The sequence below is a fragment of the Tinamus guttatus genome, unplaced genomic scaffold (assembly GCF_059628265.1).
Source record: "Tinamus guttatus ecotype Peru unplaced genomic scaffold, ASM5962826v1 Tinamus_guttatus_pri_ptg000045l, whole genome shotgun sequence".
In the NCBI taxonomy this organism is placed as follows: Eukaryota; Metazoa; Chordata; class Aves; order Tinamiformes; family Tinamidae; genus Tinamus; species Tinamus guttatus.
In genome coordinates this window covers 3,236,740-3,260,165 of record NW_028288579.1, presented here as the reverse complement: position 1 = coordinate 3,260,165, position 23,426 = coordinate 3,236,740, and the positions used below count along the sequence as shown (strand labels likewise).

General features: G+C 60.6%; 3 protein-coding genes across 4 annotated transcripts in view; 2 read left to right on the top strand and 1 right to left on the bottom strand.

The window, feature by feature from the left end:
* Nucleotides 1–1,942: 1,942 nt before the first annotated feature.
* NHERF1 (NHERF family PDZ scaffold protein 1) lies at nt 1,943–13,345 on the top strand. The gene is given in 11 exon segments (XM_088538128.1): nt 1,943–2,243; nt 2,833–2,854; nt 4,248–4,283; nt 5,148–5,153; nt 5,476–5,492; nt 7,534–7,564; nt 9,997–10,158; nt 11,142–11,295; nt 12,016–12,056; nt 12,701–12,799; nt 12,920–13,345. Coding segments are annotated over 11 exon segments (1,008 nt in total). The 5' UTR covers nt 1,943–1,962; the 3' UTR covers nt 13,079–13,345.
* A 3,632-nt stretch (nt 13,346–16,977) lies between these two features.
* Nucleotides 16,978–20,259, bottom strand: NAT9 (N-acetyltransferase 9). The gene is made up of 6 exons (XM_088537340.1): nt 20,149–20,259; nt 18,744–18,853; nt 17,684–17,824; nt 17,503–17,562; nt 17,215–17,309; nt 16,978–17,124 (listed from the first exon to the last, which is right to left on the bottom strand). Exons 1-6 carry the CDS (start codon nt 20,223–20,225, stop codon nt 16,978–16,980), a joined length of 630 nt encoding a protein of 209 aa, XP_088393466.1. The 5' UTR covers nt 20,226–20,259.
* A 1,661-nt stretch (nt 20,260–21,920) lies between these two features.
* SLC38A12 (solute carrier family 38 member 12) overlaps nt 21,921–23,426 on the top strand; it is a 37,143-nt gene continuing 35,637 nt past the window's right edge. For both annotated transcript variants that reach the window (XM_010216029.2, XM_010216028.2), the window contains exon 1: nt 21,921–21,965. In XM_010216029.2, coding sequence (XP_010214331.2) covers nt 21,921–21,965 — 45 coding nt within the window. The remainder of the gene's footprint in view (nt 21,966–23,426) is intronic.

Sequence of the window (23,426 nt, the reverse complement as noted above, 5' to 3'; positions counted from 1 at the left end):
CTGACCCTGGTCACGGCGTGGGCGGCCACCGGGGCCCCTTCCTCCTCGCCGGGCTTACGCTGCGCATTTCAGCCCGTCCAAAGGTAAACACGGGCTGTTCATCTACCCCCTGCGCCGCCTGTGCGCAGCCCGGCATTCCCCGCATAGCTCCGCGTCAGCACAGCCGGCTCTTCCCTGCTCCCTCCTCCGGGCCGAGCTGTCCAAAGGCCCCGGCAGGAGGACGCAGCCGGGGCGGGAGCGGCGCAGCCGGATCCTGCCCAGCCCCGCGGGGCTCTGGCTGCTTCCTTGGGGGCCGCATTTCTGGCTTATCTCGGTGCCGGGCTGCAGCCGTCCCCACCACTGCCGGGGTGCGTTTCCTGACCTGTGCCAGCGCTTCCCAAAGGGCCCGGCCCTGCTGTCCGCCCATAAACCTCCCTCCAGAGATGTCACAGCTGCTGGGGGCTGGGGACATCGGGGAGAGACCCTGGGAGCTGCGTGTGCCCCCAGGCCGGCATCTCCCCCGGCTGAGGGGCCTGTGCGGATGCTCGTGGAGCGGAGGAGGAGGATGGAGCCACCCACCGCTCGCGCGCTCACCCCAACGAAGCGCGTGGGGCCTGTGAGCGCCAGCTCGGCCGGGTGCTGGGGCGAGGATCTGTTGGTGCAGCCCTTCCCGGGCTTTCCGAGCCCTTCCCAGGGCATCATGCCCCCCCTGCCCAGTGCCGCTGCGGAGGGGTGTTCCCGGCAGAGCGCTGGAATTCCTCCTCCCGGCTCCTCGCCTGCAGAACAATTAAAAGCGATCCCGATGAAGACCTGCAGCAACCCTTAATTTTAATGAGGTTGTGCGGGAGGAGCTGGCAGCTGCGGGCTCTGACCCAGCTGCATCTTGCACTGCAGCTCCCGCCACCATTCCCACTTCCCAGATGAGGTTGGCACCCTGGGGTGTTTTCCCTTTCCCAGGTCTGTGCACAGCGCTGGGTGCCGAGGAAAGGGGAACCAGGCTGCACTTTGGCTTCCGCAGAGCGGCAGTTCCTGGAAAGCGCTGCCTCTGCACCCACTTCCCCTGCAATGCCGGTGCCTGTGTTTTTGGGTGTTGAAGTGCTGCGCAGATCTCCGAGCCCCGGCTCTGAGCAGCCCCCTGTCCCGGCAGGGGGAGCGGAGTTAAAGATGCTCAAGCTGGGATATGGACTGCAGGAAGGGCAGAGGGACGATGGCGAATCCCGGGGACCCACCAGTGCTGCCCCTCAGGAACGCTGGGCAGGCAGAGGCACCGTCACTTTGACACCCACTGACCCCCCCGGAGGTCCCTAAATCCTGCAGGAGGAAGATGCAGATGATGTTGGGGTCATGAGGAAGGGAGAGCAGAGCCCATCCCGATGCTGGGGCTGTCATCTGGGAAAGGGATGGGAAGTGGAGCCAGAGCGCATGGAGCCAGGAGTGCCGTGAGCATGCCTGGAGCTGGGAGGCTGCAAAGTGGCCCCAGGAGGGACCTGGGCACGGGGGGAGCAACTTGGTCCTGCAGGGAAGTGATTGGAACTACGGGGAGCAATGTGGCCCCACCGGGGAAGGATGCATCCCCACCAGCAGCGACTGGGCCCCATAGAGGAGCAATGTGGCTGCACCTGGTAGCAATGCGGCCCCACAGGGAAGCAACCTGACCGCAGGGGTTAGCACTTGGGTCCACTAGACAGTGCCTCGGCCCCGAACCGGCCACTCTGGAGGGAGGTCCGGCCCCCACGGCGCGTGGATCGGGCCCCACTGGGGAGCGATCGGACCCACCGCGGAGCAGGCGGCCCCTCCCGGCCAGGCAAGGAGGGCGTGGCTCCACGGGCAATATTTAAATAACCACGCCCATTACTCCTTACATGGCAGAGGACACGCCCCGCCACTCGTGATTGGCCGCCGGCCCCGCGGCCCCGCCCCGCTATAAAGGCGCGCGCGGCGGGCGCGGGCGCCGGCGGGAGCGGTGGCGGCAGCGCGGGCGCCATGAGCTCGGCGGCGCCGCCGGCCCCGCGGCTCTGCTGCCTCGAGCGGGGCCCCACGGGCTACGGCTTCCACCTGCACGGCGAGAAGGGCAAGGCGGGCCAGTACATCCGCCTCGTGGAGGCCGGCTCGCCGGCCGAGCGCGCGGGGCTGCGCGCCGGCGACCGCCTGCTCGAGGTGGACGGCGACAATGTGGAGGCGGAGAGTCACCAGCGCGTCGTGGAGCGCATCCGCGCGGCCGCCGGCGCCGTGCGCCTGCTCGTCGTGGAGACGCGGCCCGGAGAGCCGCGACCCGCCGCGGGCGGCGGCGACACCGCCGCGACACCCGGCAGCGACACCGCCGCGACACCCGGCGGCGACACCGCCGCGACACCCGGCAGCGACACCGCCGCGACGCCCGGCAGCGACACCGCCGCGACGCCGGGCGGCGACACCACCGTGGCGGCGGCCGAGCCCCCGCGCCCGGAGCCGAGCCCGGCGGCGGAGCGGGTAACGGGGGAACCGGGGCGGCCGGGAGGCACCCGGGGCGGCTGGGGGACATTCGGGGTGGCCGGGGCTCCCCTGCCACCTCCCCTCCGTGCACTTTCCTTTCTCTGGTTGTGGATGTCACCCCATCTGAGACCTCCTCTCCCCGTCGGGTGTTCTGCTCCCCACTGAGCTCGCTCGCTCTCGATGTGCTCCCCCCCCCCAGAGAAGTGCCCGGAATTCAGCTGAGTTTTAGCCCCCTCTAATTTTTACTTTTCTTGCATTTCTTGCACCTACCTGTTGCTGGGGGTGGCAAGCAGCGCCGAGAGGGCGCTGGGGGCTGTCAGGATGAATGGCGGGCGGCCTGCCTGCTGCAGGACCAGTAAAACAGGGTTAGAAACGCCGGAGGAAACTGGCGGAGCGCGACGGCGCTCGCAGCCCCGCGCGGGCACGGAGCCGGCGCGTCCGTGCGAGCTGGGCCGCTCGCGGGGGTCACACGGAGCGTGTGAGGAGCTGCTCTGGGACAAGCAACACGGTGCTCTGGGCTGCTTGTCGAGCAGGTGTTTTCTGTATGGGTTGGGGACGGTGATGCCGTGTCCTGAGCACTCCTGTGTGGAGCAAGGCCTGGGGTGCGGTTGCACCTTTGTCATATTCAGAAGGCAAAGAATTTCCTTCTGAGTGTCAAGCAGCTCCAAAATACAACCGAAAGGTAGGTTTGAGGGCAGCGAGTGCAGTGTTTTTGTCTTACACCCCTCACTTCAAGGGCAGGATGTGTCTTGAGCAGCGGGAAGGGCGGTGACCTCCCTGGGAAGGGGGCTCTGCTCCCGTCGCTCCGCAGGGCTCCGTGCACAGACACTGATTAATTCAGGAATGTCAGCCTTAAACAGCGCGTGGGAGGTAGCCGTTGCACAAACAAAGCAATATAGAGAGGTAAGGAGTTGAGAAATATCTGACCTTTCCTGCCCAGCATGGTTTCTAAGAGACGCTTTTGGCTGCCTGAGATAATGCTGCTTTTTATTTACCCAGTGAAAACATGTGTTTGTTGTTGTGACGAAGATGGGGATGGTCTTCCCGGGAAGTGGCCTTCCCGGGGTCTGCCGGCCCATGGGGGAGGCTTCTGTGCCAGCTCTTGCACCATCCTTCTTGGGAACAGGTCAAACCAGCTGTGAGGGCAGCACTGCTGTCACCGCGATGGGCCGCCTTGTCACCAGCCGGGGACCCTCCTTCACCAGCCAGGTCCTCTTGGAGCCGCGAGGGCCCAGGCTCTGCTGGAGAAGCCCCGTTCCTGCTCCAGGCACCAAGGAGACCCTGGGATGGTCACATCCTGCGTGCGTTCCCGTTGCTGGTGCTGAGCCTCCCAGGAAAAGTCTCCTAGGAGACTTTTTTTTGCTCTGGCCGCATGTAATTCCCTAGTGATTTGGAGTGAGTGGTATTGGGGCTGGCTGGGAATCGCTGCAGGATTTATGAGTGTGTCCTGCTGCCTGGGTGTCTCCAGCAGGATTGAGAGCTGTACGTGGGCTGTGCGGGATCTCCCGAGCAAAGCGTGAGCTGGGAGGGAGGAGGATTTTGGAAGGTATCGGGAGGGAGCGGGTGGACTTTGGTGCCTCGCTGAGCCCTTGTCCCCCAGGGCTTTGCTGAGGAGCAGAAGTTCTGTTCCCGTTTTCACGTTGGACTTCAGCCTGGTGCCGGGTGCGTGTTCCCCTCGGCCCGGGTGACCCCCGGGACGTGCCGGCCGGGCGCTCCTGGGACGGGCGGCTCTGGTTCAAGGCTCCCGTTAATGCCTAACAGCCCTGTCTGGCGGCGGGGTGGCCATGGGGGGCCAGGCTGCTTCCTCCCCGCCCGTGTGACAGGGACAAGGTGTTTTGTTCCCAAGGCGTCAGGTGAAAACAGCTGGGAACGCCCCCTTGTCCTTGGCAGCCAGGGGAGGATCCATCCCTGCTCTGTCCACTGGGACAGTGGAAGCGGATTGAGAGCCCTCGGGATCGTCACGTGCGCTAGGGACAAAAGTCCTGTTATCCCAGGGGAGTCCTGGGCTTTCTAGCCAGGGCGCTTTCAGGACACATGTGCTCGGTGATAGCTGGAGGACAAAGTCCGGCTGGATCAGATGGTTCCTCTCTGTTGGGAACTGACACGCTCGTGGCACCTCCTATGCCTGCCTGTACATTTGAGGATGCTCTGTCCTGCTTTGGGGACATGGGCTGGATCTAATGAAGACGAGGACTCTGTGGCGGGGGTTGGGGACAGCTGGCTGACCTGGGCATGGTGTCCCCTGCCCCCTCGCAGGCCTCACAGGAGGGCTCTGCTTGCTGCGCGTCCCCAGACCCTCTTGACCGGCTTCTCCTCCGTGCCGCCGTGCGCGTCGCGTTCCCTGCCGCGTGCCGGGGCCCGGAGCCGCAGCTGGGCTTTCCTTGCTCCATTGGCTCTGGCTACGTGACCGCTTGCTGCCCAGTGGTCACCAGCCCCAGATGGGGGACGTGCTGGGGCCACCCATATGTCACAGAGCCAGCACTTGCCCCAGGCTGGTGCGGCCTTCTGTGGCTCTCTTTCGGCTCGCTTAGTGTTCTCCACGAGCTGCAAAAAATTAGAGGCCGGGTATGTGCTGTTTGGGGGACCTTTTTGTGGGGGACAATGTGCTTTTGAGTTGTCATTAAGGCACTTTGAGGTCTTGCAACCCTGCAGGTGCAAAGAGGATGGGCTGGGGATGCGGCGCGTGCGAATTGAAGGCGCCGGTGGCTTTTCTGCCATTGCAGAAACAGGAAGTTGTTTGGGCTTGTGAAAGGCTGTGAGTATCCAGCTCCCTCCCGCGAGCGTTTCTCAACAGGTAGCAGGAGGCTCTGCAGCTGCGGGCAGGGCTGCGGCTGGGCGTTGGGGCAGGAAAATGAGGATGAGCGGGATGGGAGACCCCTTGTCCCACCCGCACCAGGCAGCAGCTCTTCGCTGCAGCGGGAAGCTGTTCGGTGCGCTGGAACGGGAAGGGTTGCATGGAAAACCAGCCTGGAGGATGCTCCATTCCTCCGTTGAGTGGAGGGGCTGGGAGAGGTTTCCCCGGAGGCTCCTGCAGAGCCAGCGTTGCTGGATGGGGAGGCAGAGGCCGTGGATCCCGGCGCGGTGCCGGGGGCTCCGCGAGCGCGGCCAGGGCTTCCCGGGAACACACTGGGCTGCCTGTGCTCCCTGCTGGCCGCCTGCCGGCCTCCTCCCCATCGTCCTCCCATCCCCCTGCCCCTCGGCCGTGCCATCCCGGGAAGGGGCTCCGGTCGCGCAGGGATGCGGGGCCGCTTTCCCAGGCCGTCTGTACCCAGCTGGGTGGCGTTCCTGGTGCTCCTCCCGGCGGGAGGAGGAGATTTGCATGTCTCAGAGTCCTGTTTGCTTTATGGGGCTGGACGGGCCTTTATTTGCCTAACGAGGCTGCAGATGCTGCCAGCAGGGCCCGCGGCCAGCCGGGCGCTTCTCCCCGCGGGGCCCGGAGCTCCCACGCTCCGTGGGAGCTGCCGAGGGGGCCGTGTCGGCGTCCTGCACCCGCAGCCCTCGGCCCTGCTCCCGTGCCGGGGCTGGATGTGACCCAGAGCTGCTGCCCCCAGGGCATGAGGGCTCTGCAGAGGAGTGCGGTGGTGTCTGGGGCTCACTCGGGCTTTCCTATAGGGAAGGTTTCCTCAAGCTGGAATTGCTTGAGGTCTAGGAAGTTGGAAAAGGAGAGGAGGTTTTAGGAGGGCTTCCGGGCTCCATTCCTGCCTTTATGACTGCAAAACCTGCCGTGGAGTGGTACATGCAAGTAAAAGTGCAGGGAGGGGTGATGCGCTGCCCTGAATAACACCACGGTTTGGGCTCCTGAGAGCCCTGGGGCCCTTGTGTGTGCACGTAGCCGCTGGGCTGGCAGCGCTGGGAGCAGAGCGCTGCCCGCAGCAGCCGATCCCGATCCTCGGAGCGCGTTCCGGTCCCTGCCTGGCCGGCTGCGGCCCAGGAGCTCCGCTCCGAGGACCAGCGTGATGGAGACCTCCCGGCCCCCTCCTCCAGCTGCAGAACGTGCAGGAGGCCCCTGCGTCGCTCGAGGCCGTTGCTCTGCAGCCGGCGTCGTCCCTGCGGGTTCCTCACTGCGGCTCCCTCCGCACGGTGTGAGCAAGGCGGCCGCCAACCCCGCCGTGGGGCCGTGCCCGCCGCATCCGGGGCCGCTGCTCCGCAGGTGCCCGCCGGATCCCTTCCCACCGCGCGCGCTTCCGGAGGCTGCTGCTGCTGGAGGCTCTTGAGAAAGTTTCAGCGAAACCACAAGCCGTTGGCGGCTGCCGGAGCGGCGCCCGAGACGGGCCCGGCTGCCGCGGCCCTTCTGTGGGCAGGGAGCTGTCACTGCGGCCAAGCTGCTGGGTGCCCCTGGGCTTGCAAATCAGTGCTAAATTAGAGCCATTAGCGTAAGCAATATCCTCCTTCCCGCAGAAAAATGCAAGTGAGCATCCTAGGGCCAGGGCGTTGGGGTAATCTGGGGAGGCGATCCCGCATTTGGGAGCATTGCAGCAGGGCAGCTGGAGTTTAGCTAGGAAATGAATTGAATATTCTCTTGAGCCGGAGGGAATGGGCCGCATGAAAAGCGTCTCCAGCGGAGCGCTACGTGATGCGTATGCTGCAGCGCGGCTGCTTTGCATGTCCTTTGTGTCCGGGCAGGATGCGTGTGACGGATTTCGGGAGGCGTGTGAATTTGCTGGCCCCGGGTCCTGGCAGGTTTTGTTTCTCTGTCAGTCATTGAGCAACCCCGCAGCCCGGCCCGCCTGCCTGCGGGCCTGTTGCTGCTTGCAGGGCTGCAGGGTGTTTCCTGAAACTCAGGGCTTGCAAAGCGGCCCGGGGAGGCCGGGAGCGCCTCCTCGCAGCGCCCGGTGTGGGGCAGGGTGCCCAGGGCCCCCGTCTTGTTTCAGGGCGCTGGGGAGGGGAGGCTGGATGTGCACCAAGCGCGGGGGACGTTCGGGGTGCTGGAGGTGGCAAAGGACGTGAGCTCTGCGGCAGGGCCTCGCTCTGCCCGTTCTGCCGCTCACGGGGGCCCAGGGAGGCTCCTGCAGGGTGAGGAGCTGCTGCTGGGGCGGGTGGTTTGGAGAGGGGTCCCGCCGGGCTGGGGAAGCTGCAGTGGAGACCCAGAGACCCGTCCCCAGGAGATGCTCGTGTCCCGCTGCTTCCTGCACCCGAGGAGGGTGATTCCTCTTGGGCCGGCTTAGCGGGTGCCCAGGATGTGGTGGCAGTGAAGGAGAAAGCGCTGGGTTTTGATGAGAGCTGCGGCGTTGGAACAAAGGTGCCTCTGGTGTTGTCTGGGGAGTCTCCTCCAGGAATCGGCAGGACTGGGTCCGAGGGCAGGAGCTGGGATGTGATACCACAGGGCTCCTTATCCAAAACATCTTGCGGCTCTGTGCCGTGTAGCACAGGCAGGTGATGTCCCTTGCTCCCCAGCAGGGACGCGGTGCACAGGAGAGAGGTGGCAGCACGGGGTTGCAGCAGGGTCTGTGCTGGAGCGCGGAGCTGAGCCCTCATCCTCGCCAGGCCGCTGGTGCCGCGGGCGGTGGAGGAAAACCTCTAACGAGGCTCTGCTGATTAAATACAACGGCTTTGAGCAAAGGGCTCCTGCCTTTCAAGAAGGCAGGAAGGCTTGTAGGAATTCGGGGTGTTTCCATGGTCCTAGGCAGCTCGCTGTCCTGCCGAGTGCCCGTGCTGGCCCATGTGCAGCCTCGCGGCTCCTGTCACCGCGGAGCGACCGGCCCTCGGGCCTGGGTTGGGTAGGTTGGTGGGCGCCCCATCCCTGTATCCCCCCCCGGTCGCTGAGGTTTGGGGCTCCTGTTCCCCGGAGGTCAGAGCCCGGGACAGGTGATGCCGGGTCCCTTGTTGAAGGGGACGCTCCTTGCCTGCTCCATGGGCAGGATGTGGCCGGGATCTTGCACGTCTTCGGGAGGCACAACCATGGCAGGGGCTGTTGGCACGTTTGGTTTGGACATGGCCTGGCCTGCACAATGTCCTCCGGGAGCAGGGCCAGTGCTGGGGTCACCGGGTATCCTGTTGGCAAGCCCAGCCGGCCTCCGCTTTGTCCCAATCCATGTGCATGGAGCAACCCAGAGGCTGCGCCAAGGGCACTGGGGGCGGTGTGCAGGCAAAGCCCGAGCCCCTTTCCCGGGAAGGAGCCAGGCCAGGATCCCGGGAGCAGCGCTCCTTCCTCTAAGCAGGACCTCTGCTGTTGGCCCTGTCTGGGGGTCTTCCCTGTGCCCCCTCCTACCTGAGGGCCTTGCCAGGGGTTCCGCAGGGTGGGAACGTGTTTACCGGGAGCCGCGGGAAGGAGCGGTGGCTGCCGCAGGGCGCTCCGGGGGTCAGGCTGGTGCAATCCCCTCCCCAGCCCAGGAGCCGGCCGTGGTGCTCGGGTTCACGGGCCGTGCCCGGCCGCGAGGGCGGCTCTCGCGCGGTCGCCGCAGGGCAGTGCCCAAGCGGGGCGCCGGGCGCTGCGTCACGGCCCGCGTGGGCGCCTCGCGTTTCGGCCGCGCCGCTGGGCGTTGCGCGGCCCTGGGGACAGCTCGGCCTTGACCCCGGCGCGTTGTGCAAGAGCAACGGGGTTTTATCACAGCGGGAGGACTCTAGCATGGGCTGGGCTTAGATGGCCCATGCAAGTGTGTCACCCTGGCTTACACCAACCTGAGTACTTTGTGCCCTGCTGCCACCCAGGGTGCCACGAGCCCCGGGACCTGGCAATGGGGAAGGGGAGTATCAGGGACACAGGGAAAGCTGCATAGTGCAAATGCAGGGGAAATGCACGCAGTGCAGCCACCATGTGCCCCTGGGGATGATATGGAGCACAAATGATATTAGGAGAAAGAATAATTATTCAACACCCAGAATAAGGAATGTATGAGGAACACTAGTGGTGGTTCAGCTGCTGGGTCGAAAGTCCTACCGAGCGTTGGGAGCTGGTGATGAAGGAGTGTTTGAGCTAGCAAAGAGCCCTGTGCAGGCTGGGCTCCCTGACTGAGGCAGGCAAAGGCAGCCCCAGCGAGGGGAGGAAAACCGGACCGTTTTATCCGGATGCACATGTGTAACAGTGGCGCTTGGCTGCCGCTGCGGGGTCTGTGCCGAGGGACGCTCCGAAGCACGTCGGGTTGCTCTGTGCTGCCGGGTTGGACCCTGCGTGGGCGAGCAGGGTGTTGGCTCCCAGGTTGATGCCCTGCGGCGCGCGGCCCTGGCCCAGCTGGTTTCCCAGTTTTGCAATTGCAGAGGGTCTCGCCAGGAGTCGGACTCGTCATCTGGGGCGCTCTGGCCACGTCCCAGCTTGTCCCCGTGTTGCTGTTGGGGCCTGAGACCCAGGCAGGGTGGCTGCTCAGGCTCGGTGCACCCCGGTAAAGCTCACGGGGTGGCCTGAGGCCAAGACCTGCAAGGGGAGGATAGAGATGCCTCATCCCGTCATAAGGGCCAGGGGCTTTTTGGGCTCCTCTGCCTTCAGGAGGGGGGAGTTGTAATCCTGACCCTGGAAGGAAGTGTCCCCGTCGCCTCCCAGTGCCCCATGTAGCTAGTTCTAGAAGAAGCCTAGAAACAGCCTTTTGACAGCCTTGTTCCCGCTTGTCACAGAAGGAGCTGCGGCCTCGCCTGTGCCACATGAAGAAGGGCCCCAACGGCTACGGCTTCAACCTGCACAGCGACAAGACCCGTCCGGGCCAGTACGTGCGGGCCGTGGACCCCGACTCGCCGGCGGAGGCGGCGGGGCTGTCGCCGCAGGACCGCATCGTGGAGGTACGCGGGGCCCGCAGCGCTCCGTGCTCGCCCGCACGTTCCCGCCCCGCGGCACAGGGAAGCCGGCGGCAGCAATCCCGGCGCTGGCGCCCAGCCCTGATTCTGCTGTTTATCTCTAAACTGCTGGAACGGCGGTTCCTGCACGGTCAAAACTGCCCCTGGGTCGTCCCGAGGACGAGACGGGCTGTGCGGGACGGGTGTCATTGCCAGAGGGGCGCGATGGTCCCGGCTGGTGGTGCCAGTCTCCTGCTGGAGCCTGACCCTGCTGCCCGGCTCCGGCACATGCCCTGCCTTGCGCTTCCTGGCAGCTTTGCTTGTACAATCCTGTGCTAATCACCAAGAGAAAATCTGCCTTTAATGAGGTTTTGCTGGCTTCTCTGCTAATCCATGCAGGTCTCCAGCTCCGGACATCTGTGGGGGGCTGTAGAGCAGTTGGAGCTGCTGCCCGGAGAAGGAATGAGCCCTTTCCTGGACTCCTGAGCTTTCCTTTGAATGAGCCCCTTCCTTTCCCTGAGCTTTTTCCCTCCGCTGAGCTGTCCCCGTGTGTTTGGCCTTTGCTTGCTTGGCCGTGCCGCCTGCCAGAGCTTGGCACAGGGCAGGGGCCGGGCACGGCAGCGGCTCAGCTTCCTTGAGCCAGATCTGTCCTACATCCGTGGAAAACCCTTTTTTGAGGCACTGTCACTGTACCCCAGCTGAGCCGGTTGGAGAGGGATGTCCCCTCGTCTTCCTTGGGAATTTTGGGGATGTCAGGGTGAGATGGGAGCTGCGTGGTGCCCTCAGCTTGCTGCTTTCCATGGGTGCAAATAGCCTGGCTGGAGCATCCCGCTGCTCTGAGGTGCTGGGAAGGCCTTTATGGCCTGGGGACTGCGATCCTCAGGGCAGAAGACGCTGCACATCGCCCCGGGATGCTCCCAAATCCCCTGATGTGCCTGAGAGCAGCACTGGGGGTCAGTGCAGCCCTCATGCAGCACCGTGTCCCGCAGGTGAACGGGGTGTGCATGGAGGGCAAGCAGCACGCCGACGTCGTGGCCGCCATCAAGGCGGGCGGCGACGAGACCAAGCTGCTCGTGGTGGACGTCCTCACGGACGAGTTCTTCAAGAAGTGCAAGGTGGTGCCCTCGGAGGCCCACCTGGAAGGTGGGTGGCTCGTCGGGGGGTTCCTTGAGGCCCCATGTGTTCAGTGGGGGTGTTGGGCACCCTTGTTATGGAAGGTGTGCTCTGGGGTTGCAAAATCGCCTCCGCTGGCTGCAGTAGCACCAGTCCTCGCTGTGTCAAAACCAAGGACCCATGGAGGAAATGGTGGGTGGGAGGTCTCCAGGCTGCCGGAGGAGACAATTTCACTTGCACTTAAGGCCACATACAGTGGTCCTGCTTTAGCCTGTCCCTGGCCAGCTGGGCCCATGCAGGGGGTGGCATGGGAGGCACGCGGTCTCCAAGGGCAGTACGTGCGTGGGCAGGAGCGCTTTATGGCCCTGCCGGTTACAGTTTGACAGGGTTTATGGCCCAGGGAGCGCAGGGCGCGTGGGCAGGTGCCCTTCACCCTCCTCTGCTGCCTGGCGCTGCCTTGGCCCCCTCCCGCCGGGCCGCCGAGGAGGGTTTCCCGCAGGGTTTCCTGTACCCGTTTTGGTGCACAGACCTCAAGGCCTGGGGGGAAGAGGCTCCATCCACCACTGTTCTACAGCCATCAGCAGGATGGGGCTGGCTGCTTTGATGAGGATTAATTAATCCTAATCCGGTAGGGCTGGGATGCAGGGAGGGTGGCAGTGCTCTCCCATGGGCTTTGGGCACTTCCTCCACCCGGGGGGAGCAGGCTGAGCAGATCTCCCCTTACCCAGCACCCATGTCTTGTCCCTACAGGCCCTTTGCCAGAACCGGTTGCCAATGGTGACGTAGGGAAGGTAAGAGATTCCCATCTCCTTCATTCCCCCCATCAGACTGTGCACAGGGACCCTGCTAGCGTTGGGGTCCTTCTTGCCCTCAGCTTCTCACCTAGGGAGCTGGTACCTTCTGGACAGGGGGTAATTTGGGATGTTGAGTGTCCCCGCAGTGGCTGTGAATCCCCCATCCTCCTGCCTCCTTCCTGGAGGTGCTCAGGGACCACATGGCTGCTCCTCTGTTGCTCCCTCCTCCTTCCTGCCTCTAACGGCAGTGGCTGGAGAGCCCAGCTGGCCTTTAATCCCTCCTGGCCGGGGTGGAGCGTGCTGGAGGTATTTATTAGTGTGGAGCACACAGCAGATTAGGTTGGAAGGATTTCCCAGCCCCCTTCCCGTTCCGTGCCGCAGGGACGGAGCTGCAGGAGCCCCTGGCCAAGGTGCCTTTCCCCAGCCCTGGAGAGCGTTTCCTGCAGTGTGGAAGCACCCTTGGGCCCCGGGGAGGCTCCGGGTCGGGCCGTGGGCAGGGGGAGGCACGGGGAGCACCGGGATCTGCGTGTCCGTGGGGAGGGCAGCTGCGGTGCCGCTGTGCGGCCGGACCGTGCCCGGACCCTGGTGCTGTGTGGGGAGGCCAGGGTGGAGGGTGCCCCGCTCAGCCCTGCTCCCCGCAGGAGAACAGCGCCGAGCCGCGGCCCAGCTCCATGATCGACAGCCCGTCCAGCCCGGGGCCGCTGGCCGCGTCCCCGACCCCGAGCGAGAGCCACAGCGAGGTACGGACGGGACACGGACGGGTGGAATGGGGGTTCGGGCCACGTCACCCCCTGCGGGGTGACACCGGGGGCAGGGGGGAGCGCGGGTGCCCGGGGCTCATGCGGCTCTTGTCCCCGCAGCCCAGCGAGGGCGAGAAGCGCAACTCGGCGCCCGCCTCGCTGCTGGACCTCGACATCCCGCTGGCCGTGGCCAAGGAGCGCGCGCACCAGAAGCGCACGAGCAAGCGCGCGCCCCAGATGGACTGGAGCAAGAAAAACGAACTGTTCAGCAACCTGTGAAGGCCCCGGGACCCCGGCATCACCTCCACCTCCCGGCACCTCCCCGCGCCCCCGTTGGGACTGAGGCTTCTCTGTGCTGTGGCCCAAGGGACAGGGGCTCGCGACGTCTCTCCAGGCAGGTTTTGGCCACCCAGGCACTTCTCCGTCCTCCACTTGAAGTCCTGTGAACCCTGCTAGATGTAAACAGAGATTTGGGAGTAACCAGTGATTTGGGGTGACCCCAGCTGATGCCCAACACTTCTTAAAATCTCATTTCCTCCTATTTTTCCTCTTGTCCCATGTCTGTTCAGGCCCCCCACATATCATCCTTGACCTCTGCGTTGCTGCCTTAGGCTTTTAGTGACTTTCAGCCATCCCCACCACCTGCCTGGCCAAGGAGCAAACATGATCCCTGCAGGAATTGGTGCTTTCGGCCTCTGCCCGTCCATCCAGGATGACCCCGCTCGTGGCATGTCCCATGGCCACCCTCGGGGAAGAGAAACCAGCTGCTTGGGGGGGTCTGGGGAGAGGAGAGGGTGCCTGGACCCCGCACACAAAGCAATAACCATCGCAATACGCGCTCACTCCTGGAGACAGAGCCGATCAGGGTTTAATCTCATGATGCTTAATTTAAAGTCTTCTCAATAGACTCTGTCTATTTTTCCAGAATAAGAGGTTTTCCAATCACACCATTTTTTAAAAATGTATTTTGTGCAAATTTTTCCTGTGGATGTTTTATTCCGTGTTTTGTGATCAGGTGTTGTCGTAATGTTGAGCTCGAGAGAAATTCTCTTTACTGGAATAAACCTTTCTGACTTCAGCTGTCCGTTTTAAGGGTAAATCCTTCCCTGGGGGCAGTTTGTGCCTGTAGCTGGGGTGTCAGCATTGCCACTGTGTTCGGGTCACGTCTGAGGCAGGTAACGCTCCCAGGGTAAGGTGTAACAGGGCTGGTGCTCCCCATGGCTGCGGTGATGGTGGGGCTGATCTGGGGGCTGGTTTCCCCCCTGGCAGGGCCAGGAGGGAGGGCAGGGGACAGCCCGGCTGGTCCCCATGTGGGTTGATGCCTGCAGGTGATTAAAAGGCTGCAATCCCAGGGAGGCTGCAAGGAGGGAGGCCGTTCCCTGCGAGGCTGCAGGGAGCTGGAGCCCGGCTTTGCCGAGGATGGCAGCCCTGCAGGAGGGGACCCGGCGCTCCCATCCCCGCTCCCTCCTGGGCGCTCCGGGTGACCCTGGAGCAAGGCTAGCAGACCCAGGTGGGATTTTCCCTGTTTTCCCGTGTCTGAGGGCTGGGGGTCCGGGCGGGCCGTGCTGCAGGGCAGTTGCCCAGGTCGCTGCTATTTTTAAGCTCATGCGATGCCGGGCGGCTTAAGCGCATCAGCGCTAAGCCCTGCTCCCGCAGCGCAGGGCACGGCGGGCTGAGCGGCGCCCCGCGGGGTGGCGGGGATGGTCCTGAGTTATCTCTATGGCATCTATGGAAGGCAATTTCTTTTTTTCTTTTTTCCCCCTTTTTTTTTTTTTAATGCCTGGGGCTCGGGCACAGACCGCACTTTGTCCGCGGTTGCCAGGCCCCGCTCGCTCCGGCGGAGGTGGGAGTGTTCAGCGGTTGCCTGGAACCCGGGAATGCCGAGCCGGGCGCTGGCGGCTCCAGAGCAACCGCCGGCCGCAGGGACCCGCGGGCAGCGCGATGGGCAGACGGGGCAGTCTGCTCTGGGCCTCTCGTCTGGCTGGGGTCACTGCTCCACGGGGCTGCTCCTGGTGGGGACACCGAGCCGGGGACACCCTCCGCCAGGGCTCCCGACGGGCTGCGCGGAGGAGCGGAGATGGAAGCTGCTCTCTTGCGGCCAGATGGAGCAGCCGCGAGAGCGGGTTCGGGACGGAGCAGCAGCGAGAGCGGGTTCGGGACGGAGCAGCAGCGAGAGCGGGTTTGGGACGGAGCGGCAGCGAGAGCGGATTCATCCCCTCTGTTCTGAGCCACCCTCACGTGCAGCTGCTGGGATCAGCACTGGGATTTCGCTGGATCCCGGCTTGCAGGCAGCAGCTTTCCCGGCACGGAGCCGGGCATCCTTCGGGAAGCCTCACTGTGCTTCCCGTTGGAGGAGGAGGTCCGGAGGGTTGCGGGCCGTCGCCATCGGGACGGGACCATCCCTGCAGCACCCCCATTCACCGTGTGCTTCTCCAAGGAGGACTTTGCCTTTCCCGCATTCCCACCGAGCAGACACTGGGAAGCTGCACAAGTTGAAGAAAAGCATGGATACTGTTTTGTGTCAAATAACAAGAAATAAGCTGCTATTTTGGCTCTATTTTTCAGCTCCAGCACTGAGCAGAGTTGCAGCGTAGCAGTTCACCCAGCCTGACCGTGTCCTGCAAAGCCACTGCCGAGTTTCAGGAAGAAAAAGCCCAATTTCTTCCTCAAGAGCCAACGCGGGGGTGCCTGTCCCTCCCTAATCTTAGAACATGTGCACGGTTGTTACTCCGCACCACTGCACAGCGTTGCCTTTAAACAGGTTTGACTTCGCTTCTCTGTAGAGGGATCCCTGCTTCAGTCAAAGCACGGAAAAGCCACTAATATTCCTGGTCACTTTTATGAATATTGGTCGAGGGAGACAAAAGTTCATTCCAGCTTGCAGATAGGGATCAAGAGCACAAAGATTAATAGCCTTTATAGCTGCAATGCCAGCTCTAGATGGAGTTGCTCTTAATTCTATTGCTGCCCAGAGGTTTTCTACAATACAATCTGTGTTAAATACTTGTAGGTTAGTGGGGAAAACATGCTAGAGTTCCATTCTTTCAGCAAGCTTCTGTGCTATGGAAAGCATGCAGGCAGGAAAGGTCGGATGAAATAACTGCATTAAAAGGCCTGTCCCGTATGAGATTCGGTCGGCCGCCTCTCCCTGAGCAATAGATCTCGAGGCCAGATGTACCACGGTGCAGGGTGGCGGGCTGGTTCTCCCTCCAAGGACATCTGCTCCCCGTACAAGGTATTTTTTTACTGCATTCATCTTAATAGGGAGCAGTGAACTGAGCCTCCGGGCTCAATAAAGCAAGTGCTGAGCTGCTGTGAAGAATGTGCTCACTGCTTGGTTTCTTTGAACATGTTTTCCTCCCACCAGCATAAAGGCAGGCAGACAAAATAGAAGTGAAATAGGGACCATGAAGAGATGGGTTCCAGTCTCACCGTGATCTGCTAAGCCGATACATGGTGATTTTAAGCACTTTAACAGATTGACTTCTTTGTCCTTTGTGGTTTTATTGTGGATCACCAGCCTTTAGGCAGAACTGGAAGAATCGTGCTGCCCCTGGACTGTCACCTTTACCTGGAAGAAGCTGTGTTTTTAATTCTGGCCTTGTTTTAGCTGAGCAGAGGGATATGTCGAGGGATCTGCACGCCCCGGAAGACAAGTTCCAGTCTGTGCTGTCCTATGTTTCTAACTATCCTCTCGCCACCCAAAGAAAACAGTCAAACCCCACTGCTCCTAGACCACACTTGGACATGTCAGATTTTTGTCAGGTTTTTTATTCAAGAGAAAACAGTTACCAGCGCATTTGGACTCCCTGTGTGGACTGGTGAATTCACCTTAAGGACAGTGTAAGAGGTGTTTATCCAGAGACTGCCTGCGTTAGGAATCAATACACTGCTGGTGTTTCTCCTTCTGCTGGGACAGTCAGATATTTTGAGGTTTCAAAGAGCTATTCCTAGCCAAGTCTGTGAATTAGTGGCTGTTCTTGAGAACAAAATTTAAGGCAGTATTTCTGGCTGTTGCAGCAAAGCACCAAGGCGACACGATTCCAAAGCGACCGGCTAGACAGATGAACCCAGTCTAGCGCAGTGCCAGCCTCCTGGTATGGTCCATGCTCAGAGGTTCTTGCAACAGTGCCCAACTCTTCATCCTGGCAAACCAGGCCCGTGTCCGGCTGCGTCCATCAGCTCTGGGGCACCGCGGACGGCAGCTTTAGGTCAGTGTAGCTCTTCTCCTCCACGTGGCTTGTCTGTTCCAGGAGCCAGTGCTTCTCTTGGTCACTCACATCCAGCCTCAGCGTCACTTCTTGGAAGACACTGTTCACAGCTACCTGGATCGTACAGAGGATAACCAGCTCAATCCCGGCCACAGGACAAGCACTGCTTATGTTCTCTGGGAAGAGGACAGGCTGTTACCTCACCTCCTTGAAATGAAGCTTTTTGAACATGCTGATACTGGCTTCATTCTCCTGGCCAATCTTTGCCTCGAATTTGGTGATCCCTAGGTTTTTCACCCCTGCAAAATAAGGCAGAGAGACAAACACCCTGCATATGCATTCCTGCTACCTGCTGTCATATCTACAAAGGGAGAAAACTCCCATTTCTGGCGCAGATGCAGCCCTTGTCAGCCTGTCTGTATCACTAAGAGCATGTGCTTGTAGATCACTTCATGACTTTACCACCATTCTCCTGCGTTGGGCCATCCTTACCATAGGACATCATCATCAGAGTTGCCTCCTTGCCAAATCCTCTGCCACGGTAGCTGGGCTCTGAAAGAGACAGGCACATGCAGAAGTCAGGACATAGCTATGTCAAACATATCTGGGTAATTTTCAGAAGAGATTATGACCCAGAGCAGCAAAGGATGCAGACCAGCACAGAGCAATTTACCTGCAATCATAATTTCAATCTCGCCCAGAGTGGGATCCTCAACGTCGGTGAGGAACAGGTTCACATCTCCCACCATGCAGTCCTCCTCCGCACACGCCTGCGCCGACCACCGCTCCGTGTCCAGCACAATGAACGTGCACTCTGGGGAGAACAGAGAAGCAGCAGGGTTTTCAGGTGTGCTAAGAACTACACAGACTTAAGACTGAAAACAAGAGCTCCAGAACTTTCACCCCATGATTGAGGTCCCCTGCTTTACCTCTCTTTGCGGGAAGTTTGGGCAAAGAATTCTGTTTGGTGCAAGAGATTGAGACTTAGTGATTCACTTAATGCATTTTACTGCTACTGTCAGTAAGGCTTTTAATGCCAGCTAAGATAAATGTTCCAAGGTAAGGTCTTTGCCAGCCTCAGTGTTTTGTAGCTCACTGTATTTCTGCTAGGCTTTTATGGGCAGTGATTCATTACCTGTAGGAGAACTAGAGAACTGATTCAGTCAACATATCTCAAACAGGTAATTATGAAGTTGTTCATTTTCTTGTCGAAAAAAAGGTAACTCCCTTCCACCTTTTTATGATAATCAGACCTGGAAGTGCTGACTGTGCAGCAGCAGCTCAGCAGACAGTGCTGTGGAAACTAAATCACTGTTATCTATGAAAAACTGAGTAAAAAGCATGCCAACACCCATGGTTCTATTTCTCTGAGTATTTTGCAGCTCTAAACATGCTCTGATCCATCTAGAAAAGCTCCTGTGGGCATATTCCCATTCCTCCAAAGCACCACCATTCCTCTGATTCCCAACATTGAAGAGCAACAACCCCCAACTCCACAAAGGACAGGAGCTTTCAGGATGGTCAGAGTAAGCCAATATGCTGGGGTACTAAAGTAGAGCTGGCTGCTAAGCAGAAAGCAAGGCTGACGTTTCGTGGTGCAGGAGCTACTGTTGCAGGAGGTTTTAGATCCCCTCTGGTCGGGCTCGTGGATTCCACTAACCAGGTGCTCTCAGCCCACTGGTTTCTTAGCAGGGACCCGCTTGGCACTTATAGAAAATGCTTAAAATCCTCACTATCGGCGTCCTCCCGCCAGCTGCGCTGCATCTCGTACTCCTGCTCCAGGCTCAGGGGTTCAGACGCCGTCAGGCGCTGCAGCTCCTCCGATTTCATCCACTCGTGGTACCTGGCAAGAATCAGATCACAGGCTTCAATACACCATCACGGATGGATTTCCACAAAGTGCTCCAAGGATCATGCCCTGTCATAAACCCATTCTGGAAACACCAGCCCGGCATTCACAGCAACCTGCAAACATCTCCAGGACTCTTTTCCTTAGGTGACACAGGAACGTGTTCTCCTTGGAAATTTAGGAGCACAAATTTGTCCATCTTGCAGCTTTGTCCAAAAGGGGCTGCTCGTGGTTTTGAGCGTACAGGTCCAGGGACACGGAGTACCGGCCCATTGCACCGCGATGGAGGGGCACGCGGCACGTCCCGCGCACCGACACACTGACCGACACGGGCACCTCCGTCCACGCGGGGGTCACGCGGCACCTCCCGCACCCATTCGCACTGACACACTGACCGACACGGGCACCTCCGTCCACGCGGGGGTCACGCGGCACCTCCCGCACCCATTCGCACTGACACACTGACCGACACGGGCACCTCCGTCCACGCGGGGGTCACGCAGCACCTCCCGCACCCATTCGCACTGACACACTGACCGACACGGGCACCTCCGTCCACGCGGGGGTCACGCAGCACCTCCCGCACCCATTCACACCGACACACTGACCGACACGGGCACCTCCGTCCACGCGGGGGTCACGCAGCACCTCCCGCACCCATTCGCACTGACACACTGACCGACACGGGCACCTCCGTCCACGCGGGGGTCACGCAGCACCTCCCGCACCCATTCACACCGACACACTGACCGACACGGGCACCTCCGTCCACGCGGGGGTCACGCAGCACCTCCCGCACCCATTCACACCGACACACTGACCGACACGGGCACCTCCGTCCACGCGCGGCGCTGCCGCTCCGTCCGGAGCCCTTTCGGCTGCGAACAGACCAGTTTGGCTATTGCATGGTCGCTATGCAGAGACAATGGCGAGCACCTGAGCAGCCATTCCCCATGCCTTGGACACACACGGGATGCAGTTTGCCGTGTTTTGCCGTGTTTTGCCGTGTTTTGCCGTGTTTTGCCGTGTTTTGCCGTGTTTTGCCGTGTTTTGCCGTGTTTTGCCGTGTTTCGCTGTGTTTCGCTTTGCGGGTGGACCTGCCCAAGGGCCCGGCCCTGTCAGCAGTGGCCGCTGCAGAGCAAGGAGGACGGAATTCCCCTTTTTCTGCTTGTGCTCCTTCCGCCGCGCCGTTCCGGCGGGGAAGGAGCCCGCGCGGCTGGGAGCGGGGCTCCCTCTGCGGGCCCCGCGCGCTCGCACCGAAGCGGACCCGCCCGCCGCGAGGCTCGCACCGGGGCACGTGCGCGGAGGTGTAGGGCACCAGCGTGGCCCTGTCGCCCTGCAGCACCGTGTCCTCGTTGAGCTTCATGGCGCCGGGCCCGGTAACGGCCGCGGTGCGGGGGGTCCCCGCGGCCACCAGGTCTACCCGCTGCGCATGCGCCGCCCCGCCCCAAGCGCGGCGGGGGCGCGGGCGCCGCGCACGTGACTCCGCGGCCCAATGGGGGCGCGAGCCCCGCCCCTCCCCGCCGCGCGGGAGGGCCTCGCGCGCGGCGCGTGCGCGGCGGGAGCAGGGGGCGGGGCCGGCGGCGCGCGGGGAGGGGCCGCCACACGCGCCGCCGCCGCGGAGGTAACGGGGGGGGCGAGACCGGGGGGCGCGGGGGGAGCGGAGGGTCCGTGGGGACCGTGGGGACCGTGTGGGGAGGCTGCGCGGAGGGTCCCTGTGAGGGGAGGCTCGAGGCGGGTCTGTGGGGAGGGCCCCGTGTGCGGGGCGGGGGGCAGCCGGGCGGTGGCGGGGGGCTCTGCGGTGGCTTTGGGAGCATCCCCGGGCGGGGGGCGGCCGTGGGGTGGCTCCGGGACCGGCCCTGGTGCGGGCAGTGTCTGGAGTGGGCTCTGCCTGGGGAAGGCGCCTGCGGGGCTGCTCGGGGGGCAGCTGGGGGCCTGGGGGAGTTTCGGGGGGACCCGCAGGGCCCGGGGCTGCAGCGGGGCCCGGGGCGCTCCACGTCCCCCCGCGCGGTTGCGGGGCGGCCTCCCTGTCGCGCAGGGATCCCTGTCGGGATCTCCCCGTCGTGGGTGCCCAGAGTTTGCCCGGGCTTGGCTCTGCCGTGTCTCGTGGCGTTTATCGCTCGTGCCCGTGCAGCTGTGTCCCTGACGTGGCTGTTCGAGTGCTGGCACCGTTGCCCCTGTTCCTGCCTCTTGCCTCGCTGCCTTGAGCTTAAATCCAGTGAAAGGGACCGTTTCCTCCACGGCCTGAGGGCCGGCCCAGCTCCAACCACAGTTGGCTGGACCTGCTCCTTGATTCCTGTAGTTCTGTGGGTGAGGAAGTGAAAAGTTTACCACCAGTTTGCTTTTTGAGCAGGGCTCTTAACACGTGCGGTTTGTGCTGATGAATTGTCCTGGTTGTTGTTAACAAAGGTTTGTGCTATAGAAGTATAATGAGTTTCACTTATTTCTTAAATAATTCAACCACAACTAATTATTGGAGTTATAAATATTTCAGCACACCGGGCTGCCCTCCAGTAGTTCTTCCCAGGTGATGTAACATTCCCTGAATGCTGCTGCTGTGAAACCTGGGTATATGTAATAAAATATCTTGTTGTCTGAGGTCCGGTGTTGTCCCCTGGGTCCCTCTCTGTGCTGGAGGTGATGAGGGAGGCTCTGGGCTGCGTTTGGCTGCTCTGGCTGGCGGGAGGCTGCCCCGGAGCGGTGCCGTGTCCGAGATGGCCCTCGGGACAGGCGTTCCTCCTGCTGAGGGCCTGGTGTCCGACACGGCCCCTGCGGCTGTTCTGGGAGGATGAGTTCAGGTCGCTGTGCTGGAAAAGGACAGGGCTCTGGTTACTTCTGTAACTAGTTTAACAGGCCCAGAGAACTTTTGACAGGTGGTTCAACCAAGTGTTGCGTGTGAATGGGGTGCATCTGAGCATGCTCCTAAGTGCAATAGATCCTGTCTTGTTCTGGTGTCAGGAAAACAGAGCACAACCGTTGACTGTTCCTGAAGAAGATGCTGAAACTCTGTGCTGTTTCGTTAGGTAGAGGCCGAAGAAGCTGAGAGCTCCCTGCTGTCGGCATGGCTGGGGGCATTACGGACACCGGGGAGCTTTACTCTCCTTACGTAAGTACTGCTGTTTTGGCCCATGGCTGATGCTTGGGTTTCTGCCTGGCAGTCTTTTCAAAATCATCCTCTCTCAGCATTATTTGTGTTTTCACTTCCTTATTCCCCATGAACATAGCCTCAATGTTTCATGAGATAATGGATGATGGAGTCAGAGTAGTGAAATAGCCTGGTCTCTTTCTTGTGTTCTTTCTTGAATAACTTCAAATCCTATATGAGCCCTTATTCTCACTTTATGTATATTTTTTAGTGTTTTCATCGGCCCAAACTGTCATGTGGAGCTAGAATAAACAGGGGGGGGTTGTGACATGAAAACTGTCCCACTTTGCTTTTTCTGCAGAACCAATTAATACTACCCTGTGTTAATAGAAACACTGTTGATCGTAGGCGATGGAGTCACACAGCATCAGCTCTTAAAAACAGTATGGCCTCTTGCTCTGCAAACATTTATTTTTGCTTTCCAAAGTGAATTCACAGATTAAGGCAGACACAGTGCTGAAATCTAAGTGTTGGCTTTCAAATGCTTTAAACTCTTTTTATCTCCATATTAATGACTGAGTTAGAAGAACTGGATAAAAGACTGCAAACATAGGCTACAAATGAAGGAGAGAGAACAAGGCAGTAACTGGGGCATCTGGACCCTAAAGGATTAGTGTCACCTGCTCTTAATGTTGTTAAGTTAGTATTGCAGAAATCTCCTAAAGTCTCACCAAAAATGCTATAGCTCTCTGTCCTTTTTCCTGAAGATGTCTAGCCAGATTGAATACACAGGCATCATTCTCACCTCTGTGTCTGCTTGACCAAAGTCAGGAAAAATCACCTGAGCTTTTATTGGAGCGTCCTTCACTGGAAAGTGAGTGATGCTGCTGGGCATTTGGAGCAGGAGATGTGCTTGGGAAGTGACAGCTCTGCCAGCTGCATGAAAGGAGCTTTCCTGCAGGCTTCAATGGCTGGTTTTGGCCCTTCTGGGAGACCAGTCTGAGCTGAATTTGCTGTGCTAACGTCAGTGAATGTAGGGCAGGAGTGCACGAGGGTCTCTGAGTAAAAACATCTCCTGGTATTAATTGTTCCACACCAGGAAAGTACTCGGAGTTCTTTAACTGCTCTCCCCTGGAGAGGCTCTGACCTATATGAAGAACTTCGGGGGCAGTTTTTTGTGTTGGATTTAGCTAAATTTCTCCCCTTGTTTTTAGGGATGGGCAGTAGTCCTGTCCAGGTGCACAATTATCTTTTGCCCTGGTCAGAAAAAAACTAATTTCAAGGGAGGATGAAATCCATCTCCTTCCATAAGCAATAGCAACCCCTTTTTCAAAGTGTGCTTAGCTGCTTCCTGGAAAAATGGCAAGCAAGCTTTGGGTTACAATTCTGTTTGGCTGATGGTAAAGAAAAAGAGATTTTTCGAGTAATGAGGCCTTCCTGGGGTGGAGTTAGAGGCCTTCCTCTAACTCCATGGCAGCAGGG

Coding starts and splice junctions, on each gene's coding strand:
- NAT9 (XM_088537340.1), bottom strand. CDS start 20,225: ATGAAGCTCAACGAGGACACGGTGCTGCAGGGCGACAGGGCCACGCTG. Junction 18,854..20,148: donor ACCTCCGCGCACGTGCCCCG/GTGCGAGCCTCG, acceptor GATTCTTGCCAG/GTACCACGAGTGGATGAAAT. Junction 17,825..18,743: donor CTGGCGGGAGGACGCCGATA/GTGAGGATTTTA, acceptor TGTTCTCCCCAG/AGTGCACGTTCATTGTGCTG.